Source organism: Lineus longissimus, chromosome 7 (genome assembly GCF_910592395.1).
Source record: "Lineus longissimus chromosome 7, tnLinLong1.2, whole genome shotgun sequence".
Lineage (NCBI taxonomy): Eukaryota > Metazoa > Nemertea > Pilidiophora > Heteronemertea > Lineidae > Lineus > Lineus longissimus.
The window spans coordinates 10,500,442-10,513,281 of NC_088314.1; the positions used below are offsets into that span (position 1 = coordinate 10,500,442).

The 12,840-nt window shown below is 39.4% G+C and overlaps 1 protein-coding gene across 1 annotated transcript; it reads left to right on the forward strand.

The window, feature by feature from the left end:
* Positions 1-530: 530 nt before the first annotated feature.
* LOC135491010 (uncharacterized) lies at positions 531-1,970 on the forward strand. Its single transcript, XM_064776627.1, has one exon. The coding sequence runs from the start codon at positions 531-533 to the stop codon at positions 1,968-1,970; it is 1,440 nt and encodes a 479-aa protein (XP_064632697.1).
* The last annotated feature ends 10,870 nt before the right edge of the window (positions 1,971-12,840 follow it).

Here is a 12,840-nt window from a genome sequence, read left to right on the forward strand (position 1 = left end):
TCGAAGGCTCTTTCTTGAATTGCTTGTCCCCCGCTGCAAGTTCGTTTCATTTCGTAATAAAAACACAAAAACACTTCAGCAGAATGTTTGACAGCATAAAATCGATGTAGATCTACATGTAGATTGAAGAATCAAAACGTTAGTGTCGGTAATTCTACAGACTTCAAAGGCACAGAAACACTTGGCCTAGTATCAAGTTTTATTATGCTTTCGCTCCACACGATGACCTCTTCGGGCTGAGAAAGACTCCAAAACATGTGTCCACCATAAGGGGCTGTAAATTATATTCTGTGTACGATGAGATGACGGTAGTGAGAGATCAAATAAAGTGCAGTGTCATAATAGAAACCGACCGAGTCACTTGATGATTTTTACCGCTCCTCTTTCCCGAAGTAGAAACCCCCAGAGTTTCGACATGGTGCCGTGACCAGGATTACACTCAACAACACAACACAACGCAACGACTACAACACAACGCAACGAGTACAACACAACGCAACGAGTACAACACAACGCAACGAGTAACCACGATGTCCAAAAAGCAAGCTAAGGACTTTAGAAAAGGCGTTCTCTCCTTACAACAAAAAAGAGATGTCCGGCTCCGAACCTTAGACACGGAATTCGGGACTGCAAAGGCAGTTCTCGAAAACGCAGATATCAGCGAAGATGATATTGCCGAAGTGGAGGGACATATTGAGGAGATGAACGATCTGTACCAGACGATACTTGAAATGAACGAACAAATTGAGAAGCAACTAACCGACCTGAAAGATAGTGACGCCATCGACAAGGAAATTACCGACAGCAGTGCAATTCGCAGTCAAAGTAGAATAAAACTGCTGAAGGTCAAGAATTCGTTAGCTCGACAAACAAAACGGAATACGACTTCGAGCCCAGATGTCACAACCGAAAGAAGGAAGAATAAGACCGCCCAGTTGCCGAAGCTAAAATTACCGATATTTGATGGTAAATTCACGGCGTGGACAGCATTCTGGGACGCCATCGAGGCTGACGTCATCAAAGGAGACTACGCGGACATTACAAAATTCAATTACATAATAGGACAACTCACAGGGAACGCCAAGGATGCTATCACCGGACTACACCCGTCCGGAGAAAATCTACCAGCTCTCATCCAACTATTGAAAGACAGATTCGGTCAACCAAGGAAAATAACGAGAGCTCACGTCTACAACCTCCTTGATATAACTCCGCCAGGGGGTCACTACGCCAGCCTCCGGGAATTTCACAACAAGATTCTTGGTGACATACGGTCACTTGAAAATATGGATGTATCAATAGAACAATGTGCAACCTTTATAGTTCCTGTCATTGAAAGAAAATTACCCAAATTTCTGCGCGAGAAGATCGGTACCGCCGGTCAAGGAGACCGTTTCCAGGTTAAAAAATTCATGGATCGATTCACTGAGGAATTAGAAAATATAAGCGAAAGAATGGATACACCAACGACAGCAACGCAGCAGAGGAATGATTCTCACGCAGGAAATAACAGGATCTCCGTGGAATCGTTCGTGAGTGTGCCCAATACTACTTATACTAAACCACCGCCGCAAAACTACAACCGACCAAAAGTGTGCCCTTTCTGTGCAGGACCGCATAACCCTTTCGAGTGCAAACTACCAGCGCATGAAAAGTTCATTGCCGTGCGTCAACATAAACTTTGCTCCAACTGCCTCGGACCGCATTTCTACCGGGAATGTCAAAATAAAAAAAGATGCCGCACATGCGACCAGTTTCATCACACCAGTCTGCATGAATATTTCGCCAATTTATCCAGAATAAACCCGCCTCAAAATAATTCTCAACAACACACAACTAGTGGCTGTGCCATTGCGCCACAAAGTCATTGTACCGCTACCGTTAGAAAGGAACAACCGCCAATCGCAAAGTCAACCGCGGACCTTACTAGGCTGAGGATCAGGGAGAATCTAGACTATTACGAACAGTAAACCTTATCCGAAACTCTCCAGCGCACTATGGATTACCGAACGCCAGATAAATGGACAAATGGACTAGTGGGGTAGCAAGTAGACCAGGTCTTGACCCGTCTACTAAGGAAATATAAGGTGTCTCCTTCCCCTAGCCAACCTACGGGCCACCCTATGAGCAGGGGTGCAGTACCCGTTTAGCTTCCATCCGTCGGGGTACGACGCCTGTCGCCATGATACTAAGAAGAAGAAGACAGCAGTACCGACGAATTACCACCAGACGAATCAAGAATTCATTTAAATTGCATTTAATCAACATTTATTTTAGATTAGGTTAACTATATATACTTTCATTTTTGCATTGGGAACCACACAGGTTAATTAACAAGCCTATGACCAATTATTCTTATTTCTTGAATCTTAGTATAATCGTAGCAGCCACTCACTTATGTAAGAGAAATAACATAACCTGCATTCAGTTCATATCAACACGTGAGTTTAATCTTAGGTCATGCAGCTGATTTCGACAGAAACACTTCTTGGCCGCCGGGAGTGTCGGTAATTCTACAGACTTCAAAGGCACAGAAACACTTGGCCTAGTATCAAGTTTTATTATGCTTTCGCTCCACACGATGACCTCTTCGGGCTGAGAAAGACTCCAAAACATGTGTCCACCATAAGGGGCTGTAAATTATATTCTGTGTACGATGAGATGACAGTAGTGAGAGATCAAATAAAGTGCAGTGTCATAATAGAAACCGACCGAGTCACTTGATGATTTTTACCGCTCCTCTTTCCCGAAGTAGAAACCCCCAGAGTTTCGACAGTTAGGAACGTGTTTATTTTATCATATCGTCAATCTGAACATAAATTCTTCAAGGTGTGTAAAGTAGTCGGAACAGCCACCCTTCCTAGCGGATTGTACTGGATTTTCTCAGGGTTTTGTATACGATGCAGGAGTATCAAAAACCTGTATCCCGGGATGGCAGTTGTTAAGTTTAAGTTTTATATTATATCATAGCGAAGGTTTAAAAATATAGCCCTGCGAGGGTAGAGATAGTGCCTTGTGAAGGCCCAAAAGCCCTCCGAGGGCCAGATTGAGCAGAACCGAGCAAGGGGTCATGTCCAAACTTAGTAAAAACAAGCCTATCGACCTCAGGTTCACATTTAGATTGGTTAGACCATGACCACAGGCCACTGAAACTTAGGTACTGTTTTATAGCATGAAATGCTTTTTGCACAATGCCAATTTCCAATTGCCATTCGCCAGGTATTGAACTAACCCATGAAAAAGCTCGAAGTCACATGACATACAAAATGGTGGACGAACCAGAAAATGTTAACAGCGAGATTTTAACATGAAAATTGTCAACAAAAACACCTTTACGGACTTGTTCTTCTCTTACAAAAGATTAGATACATAATTCAAAACATATGGATGACGAAGGTATAATTGTTATTAAAAATAAAAGCAATATTACGGACCAAAACACTACCGTACCAGTCGTTTCAATATTCAGCTTTCAGCCCTTCGATTCAAATTTTACCGCCTTGAAAACTTAGAAGGCGGTCTGCACTTACGAAAATCAATGACGCAATACTCTATAAGAACACGTCGAAATTATCCTCAAAAATAAGATATAGATTACAATGAACATATGAAACGTGCACACATGAGTTTTGGCGAAATACACCAGGTTTGTCAATCACGTTCTATCTTACAATTCGGCATTCTCAAAGGGAAAGGATCTAATTCATGAAGTGAATATTGTGTGTTCATTGTAATCTATATCACTAATCTATGTTTTTATTGCAGTAAAGAAATGTTAATCGGGATTTTATATTATATTTTATATTTGCCCGGGGTATTCATATAGGGAGCTGTGCGCTACTTTGCGCCCAGTGCTTGGGTCGGGTGAGACGGTTTTGTTATTATGTGACGTGTATCAAGTGATAAATTCCCTTACGGTAGTTCGAAAAATTAAGAGCGATTAACAACGTAAGGTGAAAGAGTACGTCCAAAATAAAGGGGGAAAATTGCGGAGGTGGATGAATGCTTTAAACATATAGTTGCCCCAATACTTTCCCGGCTTATTTTTGTATAATCCCACACTTTTGATTTAATAGATGGCCTCATATGCAAATCAGACATGCTGAAATGGCCCCTTATGTTAATGAGTATGCCCATATATAGAAAGAACAAAAATGCTATTTCTCCGAGATCGCTGCAAAGTCTACCCATTTAACCCGGCGAGGACCATCTCCAGATCAACCACGACTTTCAGGAAAGGTTTCGAGGTCATCCGATCTGAACTGACGGAGGAGATGTGTGAAAAACTATTTCAGCCCTACGTCCATTATAGTAGTGATTGTTGTTCACCAGAATTTTGGATGAAGCATTACTAAAATTCGTCTTTCTTAATAATATTCGATCTAAGCTTGATTGACTCAGAGAGTGCATCCGTCAAACCATGGCTGGGAAGGTAAAAAGGTGCCTCGGGCTCAATTACAGGCTCGCAAGGAAAATTTGTGCTGTTTTCAAAGCATTTGATGTATGAATCTCGTCTGCAGGTACCTATGAAGCGATGTCCCATTGATATCAGCTATATGAATTTTCAAAAGGTTAAAGGCAAATATGGAGTGACAATGGATGGTATGTATATGCTTATCAGGAGTAAAGGCATGACACTGCTCTGCTCTCAACGGTTGAAGGGTATTCAAATTGTTCCATTTGTTCCATTGTTCCACAATTGTTTCGTTATCATCAGGCGGTCGAATAATTACTAGACAGAAAACCATTTAGTATTCAATAACATGTTTATAGATGGACCTAAAAACATACTGTTTCATTGTGCCAATCGAACCGATATAATCGATCTCCAAATGTCAGCTATATTGTTCATTGATTTTATTAGAATTGATTTTTGAAGCTGCATTACAAAGTGTTCTTTCTCGAGGTTGGATACATATTAGGAGCACCAGTGCCACCATGCTGATATTCGGGATTCCAGGAAAACAAAAAACGGAACATCCAGAGGTTTAATCTTCGTGTTTTGTAAATTACCTTCCCAATCCAGTTATAGGTTGGTTTTTTTAAATATTGTGTTGAGAGCTGAGCGTCAACAAGGATCCTACAATGTACCAGCTGCAATTAGCTCAGTTAAAGGTTGAATGGTGAAGAAGTCATTTCTGAAACGAGGACGACGACTCTCTTACAGATTTGCTCCGATCTTTAAAGATTTGAAAATTGAAACTTGAATTTAAATTGATGTAAATGCGTACTGGATATACATTTCAACAATGCTGTTGTGTTGGCTAATAAACAAGTACAATAAATGCTACGTTTCAGAAAATTTCCTGCATAATGATTGCTCTGCGGAATGTTTATTATTTTCTATTTAACAAACCACGGGGAAATACAAAAAGCACGGACGATGTGTATCTTCAAATAATTTCATGAATGCCAGGCTCCAGGTCATAGCACATGCTTCCAAAGAAGAGCTTAAAGTTTAGATTTCAACATCTGTGAGTACGTGCATGATACAACATATACTTGCAGTGATGGCATCGCCGTCAAACATCCTTGGTGTTCTTGTGATGCTAGCGTTAAGGACAGGAGATATCGTAGAAACTACCCCTGCTAATATATATCTGTTTATTCCTCCTATATAGAAGATTACAAAACATTCAAAGCAACATATAACAACTAATGTACACTATTTACATACTTCTAGCTGTTGTCAAAAATATGTAGTCTTAGGCAAGGAAAACATTTTAGATAATTAGCCTAAACATTCCAGCACTGTGCTGTGATCCGAAGAAGTGCTACATTTTCTTCATAATCAAAAGCGGAAAGTTGTTTCCCGAGCAATGTTTCTGTGAGTTCATCGTCGCACATGTTCCACAATGCTGTGCTGAGTTCAACTGGGCATTCATTTTCAATTTGTTCCCAAAATTTCTCACGTTGGGAGGAAAAACCTGAACATCCACAGAAAAAATGAAGTTGCGGATCGGTATAACATTGAGTACATCGATTGCACTTTGTTTCTGTGATAGTTTCTGGTAGTGTGTTTAGCTAAGCTAGGAAGGCATTGTTGCTTTTGTGCTTCCGATCAGTTTGAGCGGTTGTCCATATTAAGGACGGATAGTCCAGAGACTTTTCAATGTTCATTATTCTGAAAAGATTATTGCGTGTACATTCTGCTCTGAAGTTTAAGTTTTCTTGATTGAGAACAGATTTTTGAACTTCCAGTTGGCACACTTAGTTGACCGCTTTCAGTGAACTCTTTTAGGGAGTTTGAAAGGTTATACCTGTCCATTACTGTTTGGCACATACCCGAGACAAGTTTCGGAACTATTTGTTCTGTTCAACATTGAGCGGAACCGAAAATTGAAAACACGCCTGGGGAGTAGGTGCTCAGGCATTCTTGCTAACTGTCCAAAGAATAGAAGACATTGTTCATCGATGAGTGCTTTTAGGCTCATACTTCCTATCATGGCTTGTGTTGTTACAGTTCGAGTGATTTTGCTAAATCCTTGCATTCGTTTGAGACAAAATCTGTGAGCACGCTCTACGATAATTAAGTCACGTTCAGACATATTGGACCATAGTTCACTACCGTAAAGTGCCTTCGGAAAGCATATTCTACAGTAGATATGGTAACTGGAGATGGGATTAAATTTGTTGGGTTGCATTCCCGGACCTAGTATGCACATGAGAGTTTTCTTTAGCTTTTGAGCGGCGGAAATTGCTGTTGTCGTTGTTCGGCTGTATTTGTTCTGTATTACACCAAGGTGTATGTACGAAGCGGATTCCTTAACTGGTTTGTCTCCAAGCGTCCACGTTCGTTCATTGGAAATGCTTTGCCATTGATGCTGTGTCTCACCAAACACCACAACAATGCACTTGTCTGAGTTGTAGTCGTACTTCCACTTGATTGAATATTTGAAACTGCATGACATCATGTGATCAAGACCATATTTGGCAAGTGAGACGAGGGTTAGGTCGTCAGCATGACAGGGGGAACCACATTCTATGTCTCCTAGTTTTGCGCCAAAATTTGCGTTCTCTAAGGTATAGAGGAGGTTGTCCGCAAAGGCGGTGTGGATTAGAGAATAGAGGCATCGTAACAATCGAATTCCAAATATCACATTATATTGGTGCCACGCAATTTCGAGAGCCCGGTAACTTGGCAACCCTTTATATGTAGCATTCGACATGTTTTGTTCTCATATTGTAAGTTCTCCTCAAATGCAACTTGTGTTAATTTTCCTGTGCGAGTTTCAAAAGGTGAGTGAAGTCCGACACGACATAATTACATGGGCAGTACGATTTACAGATTTTGCAGAATACTTTTATAACAACTTTCAGTCAAGAATGCATACTTTTAGTTTATATTTAATATCATCATTATTTCTTTAAGCATTTAAAAACTTGGATAAAATATTAGAGATAAACACAGACATGTACGAAAACTTTCTCACCTGCTGTGTATCAATTCAGAGTCAAAGATGCAGCATTGCATCGAGCGTTATGAATTGTTTTTTTCGGAACGAAGGTAGACCTATCGTGGATTATAGCCCAAATTGAAAATTCAATGAGACCAATATTTGATGCAGTCGTCGAACAATCGGATGCTATAGTAGTTTTATCATGTTTTATCATGCCATAATTTTCTGATTGCCAGCTCTCCTGGACTACAAGCTAAATGGATCAGACACTGATATACGGTTCGTACGACAACACATCGTGGCTTGTGTAGCCTCTGTAGTTGTCAATGGCGGAGTTGACCAGGGGGTTCTCATTTTTTCCACCTGCCTGGTGTTTTGGAGTCAGTTCTAATTGTGTTCTAACATGCAGACGTCAGAATTTTCATTGCTGACTTGTACAATTTAATGGCCGTTCAATAAGAACGTATGCAGCAATTTCAACTTTTTCCGACCACCACCTGCCCAAGCAAGCAACCATGCCTCAAATTATTTTAGAGAAGTTTGTTGACCGGCTCGCATCCAAAGTAATCAGAAGGAACAAAGAAAAAAGGCATCCTCCATGTCCTCAGTCTATTTGATGAGCCTCTGCAGTTAGTCTGGAATATAACACAATGTGGCGTTTTGATAGCACCTCTACCATAAAGATCTTTAATGCGGTTCCATAGAAGAATTGAAATGACATGCGGTGGCTTGATTGAGTAATTCCACTAAATTGAGTTGTTAAGACCACTTAGGCACTATGGCTGTACTATGCAAGTTTGACTGAAACAAGTGTATATTTACTTTACATGTACCTGTCTACCAAGTTATCAAGCCATGATATTTTGTACTAGTTTCATGGTAATATTCTACCGATAGATTGATTTTCTCCTTTATGTAGTGTAATCATTTATGATGTTGTTTGACTGAGCAACACTCTGCATATGTAATAATTTTGCAGCCTAAGAGGAAACGTATCATACGTCGAATCTGCAGTTTTTGGAAAAGTTCTTCAGTTAAATGATAAGCACGGTTTTGCCACACTTCATTACATAGACGTATTCAAGATGAAATCGATGACTATTACATTTTATATAGATACCTTCTGATGAAAAGTCCCAACAATGTATTGCTCATTTTCTCTTGTGGTAGAGCGAGGATAATATTGCTTATCACACCCCCAGTGTTGATGACAATTTTCACTTTTCAGCTGCTTCCCAATCTTTAATATCTGATTTAAGTTGGCAGCATCATGCTGCTACAATTCGAGCGGGAAATGTACCACTGAAGGATATTGCTAAAATTCGGCCAACTCGTCAGCCTCAAGTGATGCTTTATAGTAATGGTAATCTGGTCAAACGTCATCACCATGTACGTTATTCACATAAGCAGAGGCCCTTCCAAAAACAGATTTTGTTGGGTGGATCATCAACAAAGAGGCAAATGTCAAATTTTAGGTTTTTTCCAACTATCGTATCAAAGTATGATATTGCAAATAGCCGTACAATAGGTACGTTCACATATACATCTCTCCTCTTGCTTTCTAAAATTTCCAAAAGCAAACATGAACTGTTAGTTCTACGTAAAAGGTGCGCCGAATTTAAAGTTTTACAAAGTTGGCATCTCTCGGTCTTCCTTAAGCATGTAAGGGAACATCATAGCAGGGACGACTAAATAAAGCGGTAGTTCGCAAGGTTTTTCGTTTTCGAAGTGTAATGTATGGGCCTAAAGCCTTCTTAGCCTGTTGGGGATCATATTCGATACGACAGGAAATGCTTGTGTGAAATGGTCATCGCAGGTGCATGCGACGAGAATCGATAACTACAGCGCTTTAAGAACGCTTGAATGAAAAAAAACGGTTATTAAATTACTGAAACACTAGGCCAAATAAGATTGAGACTGCTTTGCGATATCAATCACAGGCTCGCAAGGAAAAATTGTGCGGTTTACAAAGCATTAGATGTATGAATCTCGTCTGCAGGTACCTATGAAGCTATGTCCCATCGATATCAGCTATCTGAATTTTGAAAAGGTTCAAGGCAAATATGGAGTGTCAATGGATGGTATGCGTATGCTCTTCAGGATTAGAGGCATGACACTGTTCTGCTGTCAACGGTTGAAGGGTAAAGCATTTGGATACATGTATTGATTTGGAAGTTATGGCATTCTCGAAGAGGAACTTCTCCTTGAAACAGATTAATGAAGTGCTTGTAATTCATGGGTCAAAAATAGACTGAACAAATACATATCGCCCGAAATAAAACGCAACATTTTCATTATAACGGAGTTTTCGCCAAACCCCTGAAACGCCAACGCGAACTCTTAATCCATTGTTTAACATCGTTATCATCAGACGGTCGAATAATTACTAGCCAGAAAACCATTAATCATTCACAAACATGATTATTGATCAAGGACCTAAAAAAACACAAGGTTTCATACTGTGCCAATCGAATCGATATAATCGATCTCCAAATGTCAGCTATATTGTTCATTGATTTCATTTTTAAGAATAGATTTTTGAAAATGCAATAGATGTGATAGCGTAAAGCTGCACTACAAAGTGTTATTGTCTTGAGGTTGGATACATGTCATGTGCGTCAGTGCCATCATGCTGATATTCGGGATTCCAGTAACACAAAAAACGGAACATCCAGAGGATTCATCTTCGTGTTTTATAAATTACCTTCCTCATCCAGTTATAGGTTGCTTTTTCAAAATATTGAGTTGAGAGCTGAGCGTCAGCAAGGATCCTTCAATCACCAATGATGTAAATGGGTACTGGATATAAATTTCAACAATGCCGTTGTGTTAGCTAATAAACAAGTACAATAAATGCTTAGTTTCAGAAAATTTCCCTGTATAATGATTGCTCTGCGGAATGTTTATTATTTTTTATTTACCTAAACCAAGGTAAAATACTGTACATAAAACACGAACGACATATACCTTTAAATAATTTCATGAATGCCAGGCTCCGAGTCATAGCACATGCTTCCAAAGAAGAGCTTAAAGTTTAGATTTCAACATCTTTGAGTGCGTGCATGATACAACATACACTTGCAGTGATGGCATCGCCGTCAAACATCCTAGGTGTTCTTGTGATACTAGCGTTAAGGATAGGAGATATCGTAGAAACTACCCCTGCTAATGGTAAGGTGTTGAAGGGGACGCAAAGGCGGTGTGGATTAGAGAATAGAGGCATCGTAACAATCGAATTCCAAATATCACATTATATTGGTGCCAAGCAATTTCGAGAGCCCGGTAACTTGGCAACCCTTTATCTGTAGCATTCGACATGTTTTGTTCTCATATTGTAAGTTCTCCTCAAATGCAACTTGTGTTAATTTTCCTGTGCGAGTTTCAAAAGGTGAATGAAGTCCGACACGACATAATTACATGGGCAGTACGATTTACAGATTTTGCAGAATACTTTTATAACAACTTTCAGTCAAGAATGCACATTTTTAGTTTATATTTAATATCATCATTATTAGAAGACATCATCATTTCTTCAAGCATTTAAAAACTTGGCTAAAATATTAGAGATGAATACTTACATGTATGATAACTTTCCCACCTGCTGTGTATCAATTCAGAGTCAAAGATGCAGCACTGCAGCGAGCGTTATGAATTGTTTTTTCGGAACGAAGGTAGACCTATCGTGGATTATAGCCCAAATTGAAAATTCAATGAGACTAATATTTGATGCAGTCGTCGAACAATCGGATGCTATAGTAGTTTTATCATGTTTTATCATGCCATAATTTTCTGATTGCCAGCTCTTCTGGACTACAAGCTTAATGGATCAGACACTGATATACGGTTGGTACGACAACACATCATGGCTAGTGTAGCCTCTGTAGTTGTCCACGGCGGAGTTGACCAGGGGGTTCTCATTTTTTTCTACCTGCCTGGTGTTTTGGAGTCAGTTCTAATTCTATTCTAACATGCAGACGTCAGAATTTTCATTGCTGACTTGTACAATTTAATGGCCGTTCAATTAGAACGTATGCAACAATTTCCACTTTTTCCGACCACCACCTGCCCAAGCAAGCAACCAAACCTCAAATTATTTTAGAGAAGTTTGTTGACAGGCTCGCATCATAAGTCATCAGGAGGAACAAAGAAAAAAGGCATCCTCCGTGTTCTCAGTCTATTTGATCAGCCTCTGCAGTTAGTCTGGAATATAACACAATGTGGCGTTTCGATAGCACCTCTATCATAAAGATCTTTAATGTGGTTCCATAGGATTTAAGTGACATGCGGCGGCTTGATTGAGTAATTCCACTAAATTGAGTTGTTAAGACCACTAAGGCGCTATGGCTGTACTCTGCAAGTATGACTGAAACAAGTGTATAATACTTTACATGTACCTGTCTACCAAGTTATTAAGCCCTGATATTTTGTACTAGTTTCATGGTAATATTCTACTTGATTTTCTCCTTTATGTAGTGTAATCATTTGTTATGTTTTTTGACTGAGCAACACTCTGCATATGTAACAATTTTGCAGCCTTAGAGGAAACGTATCATACGTCGAATCTGCAGTTTTTGGAAAAGTTCTTCAGTTAAATGATAAGAACGGTTTTGCCACACTTCATTACATAGACGTTTTCAAGATGAAATCGATGACTATTACATTTTATATAAGATACCTTCTGATGAAAAGTCCCAACAATGTGTTGCTCATTTTCTCTTGTGGTAGATCGAAGATTCAGATAAGAGATTATCTCGGCAGAAGCATGGCAATATATATTATGCATCACACCCCCAGTGTAGATGACATTTTTCACTTTTCAACTGACTATCAATCGTTCATATATGATTTAAGTTGGCAGCATTATGCTGCTACAATTCGAACGGGAAATGTACCACTGAAGGATATTGCTAAAATTCGGCCAACTCGTCAGCCTCAAGTAATGCTTTATAGTAATGGTAATCTGGTCAAACTTCATCATCATGTACGTTATTCACATAAGCATAGGCCCTTCCAAAAACAGATTTTGTTGGGTGGATCATCACCAAAGAGGCAAATGTCAAATGTTAAGTTTTTTCCAACTATCACATCAAAGTATGATATTGCAAATAGCCGTAAAAAAGGTACGTTCACATGCACCTGTCCACTAGCTTTCTAAAATTTCTAAAAGCAAACTTGAACTGTTAGTATACGTAAAAGGGTCGCTGAATTTGTATTTGGATGCACCTAATTCCATGCCTTCTATTTAAAAAACATTTCAAAAAAGGTCCAAAAATCACTTTTTTTATTTTATGTGTCTTTTAAAAAATTCAAATGAGCCCATGAACTGTGCTTGATGACCATCATCTATTGGCACTTGCATGTCCATAGAGTGTGTTCGATAGTCATGACAAATGCACATTTTTGCTTAGGATTTTTATGTTATTTTTCTAATCTCTTCCAT

Bases quoted from the DNA above. Each gene is read 5' to 3' on its own strand.
- LOC135491010 (XM_064776627.1), top strand. From the start codon at position 531: ATGTCCAAAAAGCAAGCTAAGGACTTTAGAAAAGGCGTTCTCTCCTTA.